Source organism: Saimiri boliviensis, chromosome 1 (genome assembly GCF_048565385.1).
Source record: "Saimiri boliviensis isolate mSaiBol1 chromosome 1, mSaiBol1.pri, whole genome shotgun sequence".
NCBI classification, from domain to species: domain Eukaryota; kingdom Metazoa; phylum Chordata; class Mammalia; order Primates; family Cebidae; genus Saimiri; species Saimiri boliviensis.
The window spans coordinates 93,522,887-93,542,862 of record NC_133449.1 but is presented as its reverse complement, the minus strand read 5'-3'; the positions used below and the strand labels follow the sequence as shown (position 1 = coordinate 93,542,862).

General features: G+C 44.1%; 1 protein-coding gene and 1 pseudogene across 1 annotated transcript; both read right to left on the bottom strand.

Annotated features, from left to right (window-relative positions):
- Positions 1-200: 200 nt before the first annotated feature.
- LOC120362222 (small nucleolar RNA SNORA70) lies at positions 201-307 on the bottom strand (annotated as a pseudogene).
- Positions 308-17,282: 16,975 nt separating this feature from the next.
- Positions 17,283-17,741, bottom strand: LOC101047747 (large ribosomal subunit protein uL24-like). The gene has a single exon (XM_003922776.4). The coding sequence runs from the start codon at positions 17,718-17,720 to the stop codon at positions 17,283-17,285; it is 438 nt and encodes a 145-aa protein (XP_003922825.2). The 5' UTR covers positions 17,721-17,741.
- Positions 17,742-19,976: the final 2,235 nt, after the last annotated feature.

Sequence of the window (19,976 nt, the reverse complement as noted above, 5' to 3'; positions counted from 1 at the left end):
CAGGGAACTTGAACTTGGCCCTGCACAGGGCCTCAATCACATGCTCCTTGTTCTCCAGCTTGGTGCGATGGACCTGATAACTTGGCCAATGTGAACCCTGGCCACGGTGCTCGGGGCCTTTCCAAAGGCACCTCACATGCCTGTGTGGAGCCTGCACTGGGGTTGTGCGAGGTTCAGAGACATGAACATATATCTGAAAGGCTTGTTTCCAAGGTCCCTTAGAGCAGCCCATACAAGAAGCAGGCTGCATTACTCTAAAAAGGAAGCTGCTGTCTAAAACACATCCACAGGGAGGCAAACACTGGAAGGAGAATCCAATTACAGCCAGACAGGGATGATGAGAACAGCGAGGAGAAGGTCCAGATAAAAGCAGAAGATCACAGCTGATAATAATGTGTTGTCTATTGCAAAATTGTTAAAAGAATAGATTTTTACCATCCTCATCACAACAAAATATGTTGGTGAGGTGATAGGTATGTTAATTGGCTTGACTAAATCTTTCTACGATGTAGGCATAGATCAAAACGTCGCATTGTATCCCATCAATAGGCACAATTATTATTTGTCAATTAAAAATGAAAGGAAAGGAGGCAGATCAGAGTGAGAACAGGCCATTTTTGACCACTTTGCAAAAACAACAGATGCCGGCTCCTGCCAACATGTCCAAAAGATTCTTATTACTAAAATATTCCTGCCATAATTATAAACATAAACAACAAAGAGTCATGGCTGAATCCTCCAAAGTTATCATAAGAAAACAGCCGGGCGCAGTGGCTCAAGCCTGTAATCCCAGCACTTTGGGAGGCCGAGGCGGGTGGATCACGAGGTCAAGAGATCGAGACCATCCTGGTCAACATAGTGAAACCCTGTCTCTACTAAAAATACAAAAAATTAGCTGGGCATGGTGGCGTGTGCCTGTAATCTCAGCTACTCAGGAGGCTGAGGCAGGAGAATTGCCTGAACCCAGGAGGCGGAGGTTGCAGTGAGCCGAGATCGTGCCATTGCACTCCAGCCTGGGTAACAAGAGCGAAACTCCGTCTCAAAAAAAAAAAAAAACCAAACAAACAAAAAACAAACAAAAAAAAAAAAGAAAAAAAAGAAAACAGACTGCAGGTATGAAAGAAGTCCCTTGAGGTGATGAAAATGTGACAGAGGCCCACAAAATGGAGGGAAACTAAGGTCGTGCTTTTTAAAAGAGAGTCCTTGTCTTCTGGAGCGGCACTTCTCATGCTTAGAGATGAAAACTCTGATGTCTGGGAGTTACTTCCACTCTGGGGAAGAAAAAGTGGGTTGAGGTGTAAGAGAAAAAGATGGGTTCATTCCTGGATGCTGGGTGAAGCCTGATGACGGGCGGGTCATATTTCCATCACGATTGGCAAGGTTTAGTCCATGACCGCCTCCTCGAGCTACGGTGGCCCTTTTTCAGTTTCCTTTGTGGGCCCCTGTGAATGACGGGCTCCATCTTCAGCCCTCTCTCCTCTCCTCTTTCTACAGAGGAAAGTTCTGCATTTCCCACATAGATATTTTCTTGGAGCCCCAGTGTGCCCGAAAGCCCTGGGGCATGTGTAGCTCAAGGTGGCGACGGCTGAACACATTGACTTCTCCTTCACCAGTTCCTTCTCTCTCCATTTCCACAGAGCGCCTTACCATGCACATCTTACCTAAGCCGGAAACCTGAGCCTTATCCTGGATTTGGCTCTTTCTGAATCTACGAATCTGATTGTCCCTCCAGCCTGCCTGATGTGCCTCACAGGTCCCATGTCTCTTTCCCACCTTCTTGCCACCTATCCTCTGGACCATAGCAATGAGCATACACCAAGCATCTTGCTTCACTCCACACCCTAGTTACAGTGGCTTTCTCATGTCAAAAGCTGGCCACTCTCACACATATTCTGTGGCCGCTCAGCGCCAGGAGCCTATCAACCAGGCTCGTCCCAGGGCACACGGGATTGACTTTCCCAGTACCCTGTCCAACTGCTCGGCCTCACCTCTGCTACTCCTGCCCTCCTCTTTTCACCCCAGCAGAATGGAAGCCTGATTTGAAGATGGTGATTTCATTCTTATGTGACTTTGCATGTGCATTCCGCTTTCTGAAACATCTTCCCTGTTTGACAGCAAAAGCCAAGACCTTTTCTCTGTTTTGCAGCATGCAGAAAAGTGCTTAATGCATGCATGATATTTTGCTAAATATTTTGAAAAAGTAAATGGGGACGCTCCAGAAAACCTCACGTTTATTTAGATATATGTCTTTGTTGCCCTGCCTCGCCAATCAGTTAGCAACTACAGATGGTTACAGTAGTTCAGTTTAGGATTTTTTGACGTTATGATGGTACAAAAGCAATATGCATTTAGTAAAAATAGTACTTCAAATTTTTAATTTTGATCTTTCAAAACTAATGATATGGGTTACAATACTCAGAATGCTGCGTAGGACATTGAGCCGGAGCTCCCAGTCAGCCATATGATCATGAGGGCAAATAGCTGATAATGTACAGGGTGCTATGATTCCAGATGATGTTACCCTACTGTAGGCTAATGTGTGTGTCCTGAGCATGTTTAAGGCAGGCGAGGCTAAGCTATGAGGTTCTGTAGGTGAGGTGTGTTGAACGCATTTTTGACTTGGATAGTTTGAACTTAATGATGGGTTTATCATGCCATAACCCCATTGTAAGTTGGGCGCATCTGTACTTTGAAAGTAACATTCTTCACATACATAAAAACTCTGCAATCAGTCCCTTTACTTCCTTAGATGACTGTCATTTGGAAATGAGGACAAGGTAATCATCTATGAGACACATTGTTGGGAGCTTTCTAATTTTCTCATGAGAGTATCAGTTGAGAAGCTGAAATAGTATAGCATTTTTTATGGGCAATGTATGAGAAACTGCTATAATTGGCTCTAGATTTATAGCAAATAAGACAATAAATAAAGCAAACTGGATTGGTTTTTAAGGAGCAGCCATTGTGAAACAAAATGTAAGATTGATATTTTTAATCTCAAAATGATTATGTTATAAACTCTGTTTAGAGATCATCTTATTATCAGACTGTAAAAAGGGAAAAGATCAGGGAAATTTGTCTTGGATTTTCAAAGGGGATTGGGAGATGGACTCAGATGGTGCCATGTGGCAAGAATTCATACAGTGACACACGCTGTTTGTAAATTGACCTTAAAATATTAGACTTGACAGAGAGACAAGTGTATGGGCAGATTTGGATTCAGATTAAATAAAGAAGGTGAAAGTATCTGTGTAAATCACCAAGTTAATTATCAATATGGTGGAGGTTTCTTATTCTGCACATAAACATGATGTGCGCAATTTCAAGCTAGCTTGAATTTATGAAAACTCCCAGACAGCACGAGAAATAAGAAGGCAGCCACACTGCCCCCTGCTTGCCGCCCTGTGGGTCATCTCTCATTAACATCCAAGGTTAAAGCTCCTCTGAGGGGTGTGCTGCTGGCAGCCTCCAGGCTGGCTGGCAGGAAAATACACTGCCACTTTTCATCGTGGTGAGTGGTAAACTTGGCGACCCAGGGTTAAAATTGCAGCTAAAGATATCTGCTGACAAAAAGGCAGAGTGGAAATTATCTAGATGAATCCAACCAGCTGTTAGAGAAACACAGCAGCCCTCGGAAGGCGGCAGCAGAGCCAGGCAGGCGTCTTTCTTTTTCCTGGGACTGGGGCCAGCTATAAATGCAGCCAAACCAATCCACTGTATCACGGCAAACCAGCCAGTCCGTGGTACCTCTGGCTATCTCTAGGACCATCTTGACTGTTGGTAGCTGGGGAGATTGTGGCACTCTGTAATAACCATGCAGCCTGCTCCCTTACATGGGTGCATAGTGGATGCTGCTGCAAAGAGGCTTTCAGGAGCGGCCCTTCCAGAACCCTCTGAAGGTCTATACTCCAGGCACCTGAGGTTTCCTACCACGGGCTTTTTTGCTCCGTTTGATGCTTGTAACATGCCAGAAGTGCAGGGCACTTGATACCACCAGGAGCAGCCACCAGAACAGCTAGCAAGAGCCAGAGACCAGTGCCCAGCGTCCATGCCTTCAGGAGAGGCAGCCCCGGGGCATGTCGACAGTGTCCTGGAGGGGGCCCCAGCTGCCTGCCGAGGAATCCGCTCTTTAGCATGCCCTCTATTGTCTTCATCCCTTCTTTCAAGACTCGTTTGAAGACTTTCACTCATAAATCCGCAAATCAGAAAAAAACTCTTCGTTGGGCCATATGTCCATCTTTTTTCTTTAAAATACTGTTTCTGCAATATTAAGCTTAGTTACTCCTATCCAGGTTATACTTAAAGCTACATTCTGGTAATCTGAGTGCCAGTCCCCCCAGGCAACTGCAGTTTTGCTAGAGGCTCTTTTGCTCACCTCCTCTGAGGGCGCTGCTGTGTAGCTCCCAGGATAGCACCGGCTTCCTCAGCCCCTGCAACGTAGCCTGTTATGCACATGGATTCTAATGTCTACAGAGCAATCTTCACTTAGACTCAAGGAAGAAAACTGGGTGAAAATCTCAATCTCACTGCAAGGCCCGCACCTCGCAGGTGATGACGGTGGTTGGGGGAAGAGGAAGGAAGGCACACTGAATGGAGAGCCTTCCCACCATGTCCTGGTTTGGTTGCTAAACTCGTATTTCCCTAATCCTGTCAAAAGTTCTCTCCAGGGAGGAAATGTTTTGGATATTCACCTCATTTTGATGGGAAGCGGCTTGAAGCGGCTTGGAAGTTGCTGTCAGTCCTGAAGCCCTTCAGATCTTCACACTGATTTCTGTAGAAAAAACAGCTGGGGAAATTCCTTATTTATTGCAGCTTAAACGCACATCCTTGAGCCTGTGAAACATGTCCTTTTCCTCTGTAGACACTTCATTTTCACAACCCTGCGTGAAAACTGCTTAGACACATTCTTTCCATCTGTTACCTTCCTTCACTTGTGTGGTTTCTTCATTCCTAGTAGCGTTTCTTCAATTGCCTTCTGCAGAACAGCCCTGGGTCCAGTCCCCGGGGATGCGCGACATGTAAACGCACAGCCAGCACCGCAGTGGAGCCTTCTGTTCCTTCCCAGCCCTGATGAGATGAGAAACTTGAGTGGCAGATTTGCCGGCAAGGGGATCGCAGGGTTGCTTTTTAGCCACTCCTGTCTATCAATCTGCCTTTCCCCTCAGCACGTGTGCAGTAATTTATCCAGCTCTCCGTCCCTACATTTTGTTTGGAGTGTGTGCATATGTGGGAGAGAGACGGAGAAACAGAGACAGAGAGAGAGGCAGAGAGGCGGAAAGATAGAGACAGAGCTACAGAGAGATATTGAGATTCAGAGACAGAGGTGGACAGAGACAGAGACAGAGAGATAGAGACAGAGATACAGAGATCAGAGACAGAGACAAACAGAGACAGGAAGAGACAGAGATACACACACACTCACACACACTTCTTCAACCATTTTCATTTCCATACCATAGGTTTTATGCTTATGGGAAATCTCATTTCTTCCGGATAACCCTGGGCTCTGCAAGCCTGTAGTCTACATTGCTTCTGTGAGGATTCATTTCTCTCTTTTTCCATAACCTGAATTTTGGCCTTCTTGTCTGTTTTCTCCTCGCAGTGCTTTCTTTTGCTCCTAGCCTGCGAATGGAGTTTTAAAGCTGAGGATTCTAGGTGGACCGCAGGGGAGCCGGACACGGCACCGCCTCCACCCCAAGCGTGGCAGGTAGACCCTGCTCTCTCCGCGGGCCCTGGAGGAGCTGCCTGCACGCGGGCCCCTCCCGCTGTTGCCGGGGGTGTGTCCCGAGGTGGAGGTGCCTCCCTTCGGACATCTTCTTACTCGGTGTTTTTGCTGATGACTGTTTTTGAAGCTCAATTAAGTCAAGGCAGTGCCTATCCGTGGTTGAGCTTTGGAAGCACTCAGGACATATCTAGCATTTTTCTGGCTCATAACCTCATAACCAAACAAATCACAGCTCCCCTCCACCAAAATAAACAAATAAATAGAAAAAGAAAAGAAACAAATGCCGTTACCCTGGCTTATATACATGGAGTAAATGGACCGAAGTGGGGTCAGCTAGCTGCCTCTGTGAGTTCGTTCAAGTGGGGAGAATCCTCCTAACCTGCGCCGGGCAGATTCTCCTACTTGCAAAAGGTTCAATTTCGCTCTGCACGGGGCTGCCTGGGGCGATGGATGGCCGCCCAGCTGGGGGAAGTGAGCGGATGCTGCCATCTGGAGTCAGGATGAGGTAAAGCGACCAAACTTCCCGAGTTAGCGTTGAGTTTTCTATTTCTTCTCGCTTTAGAATTTTCTCTCATTATTTGTTTCATGCTCTTGCATCGCAGTGACAATGCCTGGAGGAAAAAATTCCAGGGAATAATTCTGTCCGGAGCTGTCCGATGAGATGCTATTTATTCATATCTATAGATGCCTCATGCGTGCCTTGCACAGTGCCAAAACCTCTGAATTCAAGTAGACAATATTCTTGTCAAATAAACGGTGCCCTAAGATGACTTGTTAAATCAGTTATTTAAAAGGAATAAGTTTATCCGTGAAACACATTTCTAAAATGACAATGTCAGGGTCATTGGCTGTGTGCTTACGTATCTGACGAATTTCAAAATCCAAAGAGGTGGCGCCTGTTGACCTCTAACAGTGTATGAGGGGAACTTCCTTCCAACGCTGCAAATATTGTGTATGATCAAGCTGGTAAACAATTTTTGCTTGGATAGGTGAAAAGGATCTCTTATACTAAATAGTTCATGAATTTTAAAATGTGCAGTTGAAATTGCTGAGAACTTATTTAAAGTCATTTACGTATTTATTTAGAATTGTATCCTATCATGTCCCTGTTTTATTTCTATTAGGTTTTTGTTTTACGTTTTGCTATTGATGTGATAATTTTTTTTAATGTCATAAGGAAATTGGGTTTTCATTAGATTCTTTGTAAATATACTTTCTCCAGTTTTCACTTGATTTCGGATTTGGCTAATTTTAGAAAATAATTTTGTCTTGAAGCCATTTTGAAAGTCTGTGGTTATGTCCATTGCATCTCCTCCTTTATGTCTTTTGCCTTGGGAGTACTGTTGATTTAGATAAGGAGGTAAACAGAGTCCTGGTGCCTAGTTAGTGGTAAATAATTTGCTGAATGGTGAGTCCTTGCAAGAAGCCTTTTGTGATAGTACTGATCTTGCATCCTTCGGATGATCAGTGTGGATGCTTTTCCTGCCTACACTGGAAGACCATTGGCCATGCCCAAGGCAAGGAGTGAAGTGGAGGCAAGTCCTGGAGGCGTCAGGCTCCAGCTCCACTTCTCTGCAATGCTCCTGGCAGGTCCTGCATGCCCCCCCATGACTGCTGTGCCACGGGTCCCCTCCTTTCCTGGTGTCAAGATGGTGGCCTCAAGTATGCACTCCCATCAAACATGACACAATTGACAGAGAAGAAGAGGCCATGTCTTTCCATCAGTGCATTTCAAGAACTAGGTGGCTTCTCTAAAACATCACCTTACCTCTCATGGCCCACAGTGCGTCAGGTACCTGTGCCGTGGACACACAGCAGCTGGAGGAGGCCTTGGCTGGCTTAGGATGGAGCGAACCTCAGTTCTTCAAAGGCAGCGACGCCTTAGGCATGTAGGTAGATCTGTTACCGAATGATCAGTCCACAGGTTAGCTGTCAGACACCTTTTAAGTAAGAAGGACCCACTGATGTGGTGACCCACTGGTGTGGTCCAGATTGTCAGAAAAGCACCCTGGGCTTGCTCAACCCAGAGAGACAGGGGAACTGGAAGGGCACCTCTAAAGAAGGGTGTGACCCAGAGGTGAGGCCATGGGGCGGAACCATGAAGGACAAGCCTCACTCCTGGTTCCTTTCACCTCTGTTCAGCGCCACTCTTCTTGCTGTGATTCCAACGACTTTTCCTATATCTGAAAACATTTTGAGAGAAGACTCACAAGAATCATTTCACAAACTTAGAAGCAAGAGTTCAGAGAAGTGGTCTCAACATAGAAACAAAGCGTGTAAAAATCAGTTGTTTTTCTGTATGCCACAGTAATAATGTTGAATATGTAATGAAAAATATTTTGTTTGCAGTGGCAAATATAAAAGAACAATGAGCCAACAGAAACCATAAAATTTTTAGATGAAAAAACTGGAATTTACCTTAGAGTCACAAAAGATTTCAGTAAAAGAGAAGACAGTATTTCTGCAGGGAAAAGCAGAGTACTGCAAGTATGTCCATGCTTTTGACAATGACTTTGTTACTTGGAATGAGAGGTAGGTTGTAAGCAGGTATGTGCTTGGGGAAGGTAAGTTAATAAGTGTGGAGTCAATGAATGGAATGGGGCACGCAGTAGACAGTGCGTGGGTTTACATGGGGTGTAGACGGGCAGTGGGGCCAGAGGTAGATAGCTGACTGAGTCAGGGCTGAGGGTAGCGAGTTGTGGCCAGGGATGGATATTAAGCAAGTGGGCGGCAGCATGTAGCTCATAATTATTGTTTGAAAAATATTCTGCTTTGTTCAGAAGGCTGCTTTGAATTTAGCTGTGTTATACTACAGTTGTAGTAGAAATTCTAGCCGGGCGTGGTGCTGCGTGTCCGCAGTCGCAGCTACTCGGGAGGCTGAGGGAGGAGAACCGCTTGAAACCGGAAAACGGAAGTTGCAGGGAGCCGGGATCGCGCCACTGCACTCCAGCCTGGCGGTAGAGCGAGACTGTCTCAAAAAAAAAAAAAACGGGTTCCAGATATGAGTGAGAGTCCGCGGTGTTTGTCCTTCCGTGCCTGTCGTATTTCACCTGACCAGCGTCCTCTGGCCCTCCGGGTTCACACACGACCCCTGTGCCGTGGATCAGCCGCGGGGGACCCGCTGCCGGGCCCTGGGGATCCGCCTCCAGGCGCCATGACCCCGCTCCTCGCGCTCCGCTGCCCCCTGCTGCCCAGTCCGGGTATGCGCAGCTGTGCCGCCTGTGAACCTTCCCGTTGGGTCTTGTTTCTGGTCCAAAGAAACGAGACTTAGATTTTCATTGCTTCGGGTTACTTCAGAAGAATGGACAGAAAGCACTCGCTACGCTCTAACGTAAATCAAAGATAAGCCAACATTTCTAACAAGAGCACGGGAGTCCACGGACCCTTAGAAGGTATGCGGGTGCTGGCTGGGTGGGGTGGCTCAGTCCTGTAATTCCAGCACTTTGGGAGGCCAAGGCGGGCGGATCACGAAGTCAGGAGACTGAGACCTTCCTGGCTAACTCAGTGAAACCCCGTCTCTACTAAAAATACAGAAAATTAGCCGGGCGTGGTGCCACGTGCCTGTAGTCTCAGCTCCTCAGGAGACTGAGGCAGGAAAACCGCTTGAACCCGGGAGGTGGAGGTTGCAATGAGCCCAGATCGTATCACTGCACTCGAGTCTGGCGACAAAGCCAGACTCCATCTTAAAAAAAAAAAAAAAAAAAAAAAAGGGTATGTAGGTGGGCCTCCTGGAGGCCAAGCCCTCCTGATAGTTAGCAGTTAGTGTGAATGCATATTTACCTAAGGTTACAGCTTCAGCTTCCAGATGCTGCAAAGGGTTCATATTCCCAGAAGTTATTAAACTTCTCTACCTTGCTCTGGAGCAGTGATACTGAAACTTTTTGGACTGTGCACCCCCAATGTATGTTTATTTATTTATTCATAACTTGTATACTAAATGATGAGCCGAAGGTGAAATAAGGATGTCTTTCAACATCGTTATTTTATGTCTTTCAATGTCTTTTAATGTCTTTCTAATGCTGACGGGTTCATAATAGCATTAGCCGATATCTCAAGTCACATAGGCAGAGGTTTGCCACCAATGGTGGAAATATAACCTTCTTGACAGCTTCTGTTCAGCTTCTTTTCTTCTCTGATAAATATTCTTACTGCTTCTATCTTGAAATGTGGTTGATGAACTAGTATTAGAAGTAGTATTAGGGCCGGGTGCGGTGGCTCACACCTGTAATGCCAGCACTTTGGGAGGCTGAGGCAGGCAGACCACAAGGTCAAGAGATTGAGACCATCCTGGTCAACATGGTGAAACCCCATTGTAGGGCTGTGGAGGCCCCACAGGGTCGTGGGGTGTCCATTATACTGTGCTAAAGTGCAGGATCTGAGAAGTAAAGAGATAGGACACTGAAGAAGTGGTGAAGAGCATCTGGACTTGGGGGCCCACACCACCTGTGAGCGGAGAGCAGCGGTGGCCCCGAATGCCCAAGAGCATCTGTATTTATTAGGTACTAGCAGGGGGCAGGGTCATGAGTGGGGTCATCATCTATAGGCTTAGTAATAGGGCATACATAATCACATGAGTTACAAGTGAGGGGGCCACCCCATTACATCACCTGATCGGAGAGGTGGGCTGTGCGCTGCAGGGGGCCGTGCCATGCACAGTAGTAGAGGGTTGTGTGCAGGAAAGGGGTCCACCCCCATTAGGTCACGGAGGCGAGGAGGTGGGCTGTGTGCAACAGGTGTCCTGCGCAACACTTCTTATCTAGGGGCTGGAGACTTCAATTTCCAGTAGAAGGATGCCGTAAGCTTAATGCAGTGGGAGCTGACAGACTTGTGCTCTTCTCTTAAGATATTTATGGGAGGATTCTTTGAGCTAGCACAGAAGCGAGAAAAGACTGACAAGGTGTACAGCCGCTGTGACTGGTCACACCAGAGGGATTCTTCTCCCTCGGTTACTTCCAGGATCTCAGGCCTGAGGCCTACTTTCCACAGGAACTGGATGCAAGGTACTACAACTCCTTTATCAGGAGGAGAGGCTCTTGCTGCAAGCCTGCCATACAGCGTATGCCCTTTCAGGCAGGTACGCCACTGCCTGGATCTTTGGTTCTCGTCCTGGTCTAGCTGTTTTCCCATGTACTGCTTCTGTTCTGACTGCTCTAGGCATTCCTCCTACTACAAACTACTATATGGTTATATGGAAGGATTATATAAATCAGCACTTAATGTGTCAGTACAGCTCTGACTACAATACATGTATGATTATGTAGAAAGGTTATATAGAACTAAGTATGCTAGATATAAGTATTAAGTATGATTATATAAACTGGATATATGTAAGCAGTAAGTTACACTTCAAGCACTAATTCTATAAACTAATATATGATTATATATGCAGGATTATATAAAGGAAACAGCTGAGCAATAACACTATAAACTAAGATATTCTTCAGGCACTAGTTGTGCCTGGAGTCTGGACAGTTCTCCTTCCTCGGTGCCCATGGGGGGTGTTACCCACACCCCATCTCTACTAAAAATACAAAAAATTAATGGGGTGTGGTGGTGCATGCCTGCAGTCCCAGCTACTCAGGAGGTTGAGGCAGGAGGATTGCTTGAGGTGGAGGTTACAGTAAGCTGAGATTGAGCCACTGCATTCCAGCCTGGTGACAGAATGAGACTCCATCTCAAAGAAACCACAAAATACAGAAGTAATATTAGGACCATTCTATTCCTAATATTAGTTATTTTTTTGAGGTTCACCTGGGCTGGCATTATTAGTACCAAACTGAATCTATGGTGAATACGCAAGTATCTTTTTAAAGCAACAACTTTTCCATCTCATGAACTAATCAGCACAATCAGAAATCCAATCAACAACTGGCTCTGATATAAGCCCTTTCTCTATTGTGGCTGGATAATATTTTTAAAATATTATTTGAAAGTCTGATTTCTTTTTCTACCTCCCTATTATTCTTGAATATTGCTACCATTTCCAAAACAGCTAGGTCGGTCTGGGGCTCATTGCTTCTGGGAAGGAAAGTTTTGATATTGTGTGAATATCTATACTCAAAAAAACCTGAGAATTAACTCAGTATTATGACTAATAATAAAGTTCACTAAGCTGATTGAATACCAACATTTATGTACATGTGCAGGTATATATGTATGCAGTACCATTCCTCTATATGGGCAAAACCAGCTAGGGAATAGAGTTTATTCAACATGTATGTATTGAGCGTGGATTTTCCTCCAGGTCCCTTTACCCGTGGGAATATGGCTGTGAGCAAAGCAGATGAACCCTTGTTTTTACTGGCATTTATATTCTAGTAAAGATGGACAGATAATTAACACAACAAATAGGTGAAATATGCCAAGTGTGAGATGTGTTAGGGGCCCTGGGGGATGCAGAAGTGAGGAAGGAGGAAGAAGATTGTGGGTGTGGGGCTGTGACTTTCAAAAAGGGCTCATGGAAGTGCTCATGGCGAAGGTGTAAACTGGTAACAGCCTGGAGGTGGTGAAGGAGAGAGCCATACAGATTTCCGGGGGGACAGAGCTCCAGGCAGAGGGAAGAGCAAATGCAAAGACCTTGAGATCGAAAACCTCCCGTTCTGGAAGAAGCAGGTTAGTGGAGCTGGTCAGAGTGTGTGCATGGGAGATATGTTGTAGAAAATGGGTCAGAGAAATGGGTGGGAGCCAGGTCTCACAGGATTTCCGAGACTGTTGGTGACTCAGGGACGAGTGGCATCATCTGGCATTTTTTTTTTTTTTTTTTTTTTTTTTTGCACGATCATAGCACACTACAGTCGCTCACTCCTGGGCTCAAGCCATCCTCTTGCCTCAGCCTCCTGAGTAGGTGAGACTACAGTGTACCACCATGCCCAGCTGATCTGGCTAAATTTTTAGCAGGACATATCTGTCTGCGGAGACTAGGCAAAAAGTGGAAAGAGCAGAAAGACTTTGAAAGTCTTGGGATATTTTTAATAATTAAAAGATGTCATTCTTGGGTACCATGTCCCTCAGTGTCCTGAGGCTTATGGGCAGTCAGGAGAACTAGCATATCCCCAGCTCTGGGCCTCACTTGTCAAATCTTTGCTTGCTCCTGCAGTCTCACAGAATCTTGCATCCTCTGAGCCTTGTTAATGCCCATCCCTCGGTTGTCTTTAGGCCTTCTTCACTAGGACTTGTCCTTAAAGTGACTGGCCTGTGTATCTGTCTCTAGCTTGAAAACTCTTTTGCCTTGATGCTTATGGAACCACATTCTATTTGAGAAGAGGGCTTTTCTTTGTATTTGCCTAACTGTGAAGCCTATTTGGCTGTGTATGAACACAGCTGTCTCTCCTCTCACTGTGAGTTTTAGGCTCAGAGGACTAAGGTGTGATGTCCAGTCAAAACCTGGGTTATGTAGTAGTGTACCTAGTTAGCGATCAGAAGGTGTCTTTGAATACAGGTTTTATTCCTCTAAATTTCTTTACCCTAAAAGTTGGCAGGGCCCTCATGAATGGATTAATGCCATTATCCCTGGAGTGGGTTCCTGATACAGGGAGGAGGCCTGGCCCTCTTTTTTTCCCCCCTCATGTCACACCTCTGCCATGGGATGATGCAGCACCGAGGCTCTTGTCAGATGCCAGCACGCGTGCTTGGACTTCCCAGGCTCCAGAGATGTGAGTTGCTGTTCATTATAAATTACTCGGTCTGTAGTTTCCTTCCATAGCAGTGTAAGACAAACTAGGACACCCCTACACAGAGAAACACTTTTTATACCAGGACTGATGTCATTTGGATAAACACACAGGCTATACACTGCACGGCTCTGGAGGCCATCATTTATACAGACTGGAATGTGGGTTGATATCCCTGGGATTAAACCCAAGGTGACCTAGATTATCTAAAAATTTGAAGCAAAATCTTCATAAATAATAGTTACATTTACTCTCTATGATACATTGACATTACCCTGTCTTATCCTGTCCCATCCTATCCTATCTTAACTCTGACAGTCCATTTTGCAATGCTTTAAAGGAATATATGAGACTGGGTAATTTATAAAGAAAAGAGGGTTACTTGGCTCACAATTCTGCAGACTGTACAAGAAACATGGTGCCATTATCTACTTGGCTTTTGGGGAGGCATCAGGAAGCTTTTTCTCATGGCAGAAGTTTAAATAGGAACAAGAATGCCATATGGTAAGAGAGGAAGCAAGAGAAAGAGGAGGAGGTACCAGGCTCCTACAAAATCAGCTCCCATGTGAGCTAACAGAGTGAGAACTCACTCATTACCATGGAGAGGGCACTACGCCTTTCATGAAGGAGCCGCCCCCATGACACAGACACCTTCCACCAGGCCTCACTTCCAACACTGGGGATCAGATCACATTTCTACATGAGATTTGGAGGGGGCAGATATCCAAACTCTATCACTAGTCTATGCTATCCTATCCCATCTCCTTCCATTTAAAAATAATGGTTAAGGCCGGGTGTGGTGGGTCACGCCTGTCATGCCAGCACTTTGGGAGGCTGAGGTGGGCGGATCACTTGAGATCAGGAGTTTGAGATCAGCTTGGTCAACATGACGGAACATCATCTCTACTAAAAATATAAAAATTAGCCTGGTGTCGGGGGGATGTGTCTGTAGTTCCAGCTACTCAGGAAGCTGAGATATGAGAATTGCTTGAACTTGGGAGGTGGAGGTTGCAGTGATCTGAGATTGCACCACTGCACTCCAGTCTGGGTGACAGAGAGCGAGACTCTGTCTAAAAAAAAAAGAGAGAAAGAAAAAAAAATGACTATCAAGACTCATATTAGGGTCCAATCAGGGAAGCAGAGCCACCGTGGGTATATAGAATATGAGATTGCTCATAGGGCTTGATACTTTTACACAGTTACACAATTTCAACTGTTGTTCTAGGGAAGCTTTACTTCACTGGAGAAGTAAAGATCTGCAGCAGGACAGTGATTTGAAACTACAAAGGGGAGAAGCGGACAAGTCTGAGGAAAGCTGTTGCCTCTGCAGCTAGAGGGACTGAGGTGGTTGTTGTGTGCCCGTGGAGCAGGCAGCTGGAAAAAAACTCTGCATGTAGGTGGAGAAGGGTAAAGACAGACTGGAGCTCATGGACATAAGTGAGAGGACACCTGGGAGCCTGGTCTGTCTCTCATGGAATCTACCTTTGAAGATGTGTTTGAACAGCAAAAAAGCTGATGCCCCTCATCTTGGAAGTATATACATGTCTGGCTTGGGAGCTGAAAGAGATGATCTGGCAGGTGCTGGGAGAGCTGCAGGTGGCTGCCACCCCAGGCAATCCCGCGCCAACAGGCTGAGCCAACATATCAGTGACAATGTGCACAATCCACTGCTGCGCTGGGGCCCTGTGTTGAGCTTCTGACCGTCATGCCATCTGCTTCATGTCAATTTCCATGTCTCGCACGAATTTCTCTTACACCCAGCCCCAATCTGGTGCCGTACATGGAAGGGAAATCTGGAAAATGGGGTTCTAGTTTAGATAATATTACAGTACAAAGTCAGCCTCTCCAATAATGGGGTGGCTTCAGTGATGTGCTGGAGTCAGCTTGAACCAGCTCGTGGGAGCCAGTTGTTAAATTTTCAGGAATTTTGCAAGCCAGTAGTTAAAAAAAACCATTATTAAAGTTCAATTATCTGAACTTACAATTTACATAAATTATGCTAAAAACAAAGATAATACAATACTTCAAACTTACACTAATATTTTCAGTTTTGTCTATTTTATCTTCATGATAGGCAGCAAAGTCTTGGCTCAGTTCTTCCAGGTTCCAGCTGTTACCCCTTCTGTTGGCTTACTGGGGTCTCACCAGTACATTTGAAGTCTAGTAGTCAGCCAGATATTTGGAGGGTGATTACATGTCGATTCTGCTTTCTCTCAGGATTTTCCCTGTATGTTTTTAGCTGTTCTACCAGACTCTAACTCTGTCTTCTAGCACCTCTTGCCAGAGCAGCCACAATTTTCTGACCCTCAAAACTGTGTGCACATATCGGGGATACCCATAGGCAAAAAGCCACAGACTCATTCATGTTCCCTTTTAGGTTCTGTCTTTCAAAGCTGGACATCCCTCCAGTTTCTGCTTGCCTTGGCCTGGGCTCCAGGTGCCTTCCAGAGTCGTTTTGTTTGGTTTTAACTGTATTTTATTTCTGAAGGAGACTTAGTCTGAACAAGCTACTTTGCCATTACCGGAAGCTGGATTATTTTTGGTTATTCTGGGAATTCTATTTGTTTTTAAATTGAGGATCAGATATTATGCCTGAAAATACCTGACCACTAGAATTGCTGAGAGGAAGTCTCTGATTAACTAATATTTTTTAATGGTAGGTAGGGCAGGTGTCTTTTGCTTCTGGTAGGCTCTTAGATTTTCCTCTCATCCCTAATGTTTTGCAGTTTCACACTGTGTGTCCAGTTATATGTTTATTTTAATTTTATTTCTAAGAATTAATATGTGGAATTGACTTAATTTTTCTGTACTAATTATGGGCACACAGTTTTAAGAAATAACTCAGAGACATCCTAAATACCCCTCACCCACTTTCCTCCCGTGTTAACATCTTGTGTAATATAGTATGATTTCACAACCAGGAGGCTGACACTGATAGACTCCATTGACCTTATTCAGATTTCACCAGTTTTACATGCACTCATTTGTGTCTGTATTTTTTGTTCTATGCAATTTTGTTGTCTATAGATTCCTGTGATGTCACCACAGTCAGGATACAGAACAGTTTCATCCTACGAATTTCGTTTGCTACCCTTTCATAGCACCACTTTCTAGTGATTGGCTACCACTAATTTGTTTGCTTTTTTTTTTTTTACAATTTTAAAAATGGATGCATAATAGATGTACATAGTTTTTGGGGTACATGTGATAATTTAACACTTTCATATAATTTGTAAAGATCAAATCAGTGCGCTTGGGATATTGATATTCATCATCTTAAATATTTGTCATTTCTTTATGCAAGAAATGTTGAATTATTCTCTTCTAGTTACTTTGGAAGGTACAATAGATTATTAGAAACTAGGTTACCCTACTGATCTGCAGAGCCCAGTGTTTTATTTTTTATTTTCCGTCTTTATAAATTTATTTCAAAAACATTAAAGAGCATTAAAAAGTTATGCACTAAGTAGTCTTTGCAAAATGTTTAACAGAAAATATTTACAATTAAAAATAAAAAAGTTGAAATATTTAAATAAGTCTCAGTAGGAGGGTTGATCTGAAGCAACCTAATTTGCCATGTCTCCGACTTGTCTTCAGATTTTGATTTAGTTTTCTGTGATCTAATATTAGAAATGTGGCTTTTAATGATTTTCCTTTGCATTTCTCTCCTCTCAGTGTCTAAAAGAGACAATAAGAGTGAGCCCACTCAAACACTTTTCATGTTTGAATTGATTTCAAGAACGTGAGGCTTTTTTTTAAGTAGTGTTTTCTTCTGGAGGGAAACATCCTTGCAGAAAAAAGTGTTAAACATTCAAATAATCTTCACCATTTCCTTTTTTTTTTTTCCTTGTTTCAAGTTTTAATCAAAGCTTGTGTATAAGATTACTTTATTCCTGCATCTTCTCAATTGTTTCTTCCTTGTATTTGCCCTTTTCTTTACCTACTTGGCGAGACTTGGCTTTCCGTTCAAGGATCTTCTTGCGGTCTTTGTCCAGGTTTAGCCTAGTGATAACCACCTTGCTGGGGTGAATGCCTATATGGACAGTTGTGCCATTAGCCTTTTCCCGCTCCACCTGTTCAATGTAGATTACATGTTTCTTCCTGTAAACCTGGACTACTTTGCCAATTGGCTGACCTTTATAGTGTCCTCGGACAACCTGAACTTCATCATCCTTTCGGATGGGCATGGATCGCACGTTGTACTTCTGTCTCAGCTCTTTGGAAAGAGGGGAGGACACAATCTTCCTGCGAATGTGGGAAGGTGCATTGAAATGCCTTTTGCGATTCTTGCTTCGGTCGGAAGTCACAAAGGGACTGAACTTCATTTTGGCAGCTCCCGCTTAGGTGATGGCTGCCTCTTCACTATTTCTTGTAGACGCTGCATATCATCTTCAATTACCATGCTGGGCTCTCAATGAACCCTGCAAATTTCTGATGGCATCCTAGAGGGTTTTCTGTTGCTCACTCAAGCTGTTGATTCTTGATTTAAAAGTTGCTCTGCTCATTGAGAATCTAAAATGTGTTCCCTTTTTGTTTGGTTGTCTTAACTTGTAAACCTTCTATATCTTTTATTATGATGCTGCTTTAGCTTTGCTCATTGTGCTCTAAAGTAAGTAGCTATATCCATGGAGTGGGGCTTTCACAACAGCTTCCAAGTTGGCCCTCTGGTTTACTCTAGACTTCTGCTTGCCTGATGTTTATTCACCATTTTTTCATATACATGTTAGAGGGATGAAGCTGTCTCTGAAAGCAAGTGGCTAACCTGCTGGGATTGCTTGCCTTTGACATCCTGTGAGGTCAACCAGGAAATCAGGACTTTCCAAGATTATAATGGAGCAATTGCTCACTTATTCCATGTTCCCTCATCCTTTGCTACCTGAAAGCCCACAGACTGCCCAGGGACCAGGCTCATGGCCAGAAATGGCAGCTTGAAGTTGGCCAACCACACCCTCACTATGATCGCCACAAATACCGCTTCTGGAATGTCTGTTACACAGATGTTGGAGCCTCTCACTCTGTCCTCCATAACCCCTACCTGCTCTTCCATAGATTCTTTTCTCTTTGTCTGTATATGATGCATTCTGGATGAATCCCTTGGTACCTGTATTAGTCCATTTTCACACTGCTGATAAAGACATACCTGAGACTGGGCAATTTACAAAATAAAGAGGTTTAATGGACTCACAGTTTCACATGGCTGGGGAGGCCTCACAATCATAGCGGAAAGTGAAAGGCATGTCTCATATTACAGCTACAAGAGAAGAAAGCTTGTGCAGGGAAACTCCCCTTTTTAAAACCATCAGATCTTGTGAGACTTATTCCCTATCACAAGAATAGCGTGGGAAAGACACACCCCTAAGAGTCAATTAGCTCACATTGAGTCCCTCCCACAACACCTGGGAATTATGGGAGCTACAATTCAAGATGAGATTGGGAGGTGGGGAGCACAGCCAAACCATATCAGTACCATATTCCAATTAAGTAATTTTTTTCTACTGTGTCCAGTTTACAGTTTATCTCATTTACTGAGTTTACTTATTTCATTGATAAAGTTTTTTATTTTCCAAATTTGTAATTTTTATTATCTATATGTTTTATGAATTTATTTTATACTTCCTTTTATTAATGGAAGCTGTGCTTTTATCATCTTAGATATCGTAATTATACTTATTGAACACAGTGCTCAATGCCATTAATTTCAGCTGGTGTGAATTCACAGTCCTATTTTTAAAATTTTATTGATTTTTTTCTCAGCAAATAGCTCCTTTGAGTTGGAGATTTTCTTGCTTTTGTTTCTATTCTTTATTTACTTTTCCCTAAGTCTCTTTTCTTGTCTGGTAATTTTCTAGTTTCGCTGTTACTCTCAGCCAGCCCCCCAGGCCTCCTGATCTTAAGTAAATAGCATGATGGATTTCAAGGACTTTGGTTCCATTATGATATTGGGAATATTATTTAAAATAACTAGAGGTAGCTTGGTTTAGTTTCTCATCATCTGGAGTTCACATTTTTGCCCGCCCCAGAGAGAAGGTGGTCAGAGAGTACGTGGTCAGCTTAATTCTTAGTCACCATCCATGAGCTGGCTCCAACATGCCTTCCTGTTAAAGAACTTCCAGTGCTTGTTCTTCTGCAGTAGCCAGGTTACTCTTCACCTGTCTCCTGTGACCCTGCAGGCCAGGAGGCGCACAGCCTCTGCTCCTCTTGTGACCTGGTATTTGTCTTTTGATTGGTTCACAGAACTGTTTTCTTGGTTTTCAGTCCAGCTGCAGTCTTTGGGTTCACTCTTTCTGTATTTTACCATATTGCTGTGCTTTTGGCACAGAGAGTATGGCCTTAGCAAAGATACGTACTCTCTCTAGATAATCTCAAAATTGGGATGATAGTAATGTTCTGTACTTTGTAGGGTTGTGTTAAAAATAAAATCAGTTAGTGCATATAAGACACCTGGCACATAGCTATTTTTATTATAATATAAATAATACCTAGCACAAAGTACATGCTTGATAAATAATTTGTAGGGTAGCATGGATTAATTTAATACAAACAAGTGCAGGAGGCTCTCCTGGTTACATCTGATAATGACT

Coding starts and splice junctions, on each gene's coding strand:
- LOC101047747 (XM_003922776.4), bottom strand. CDS start 17,720: ATGAAGTTCAGTCCCTTTGTGACTTCCGACCGAAGCAAGAATCGCAAA.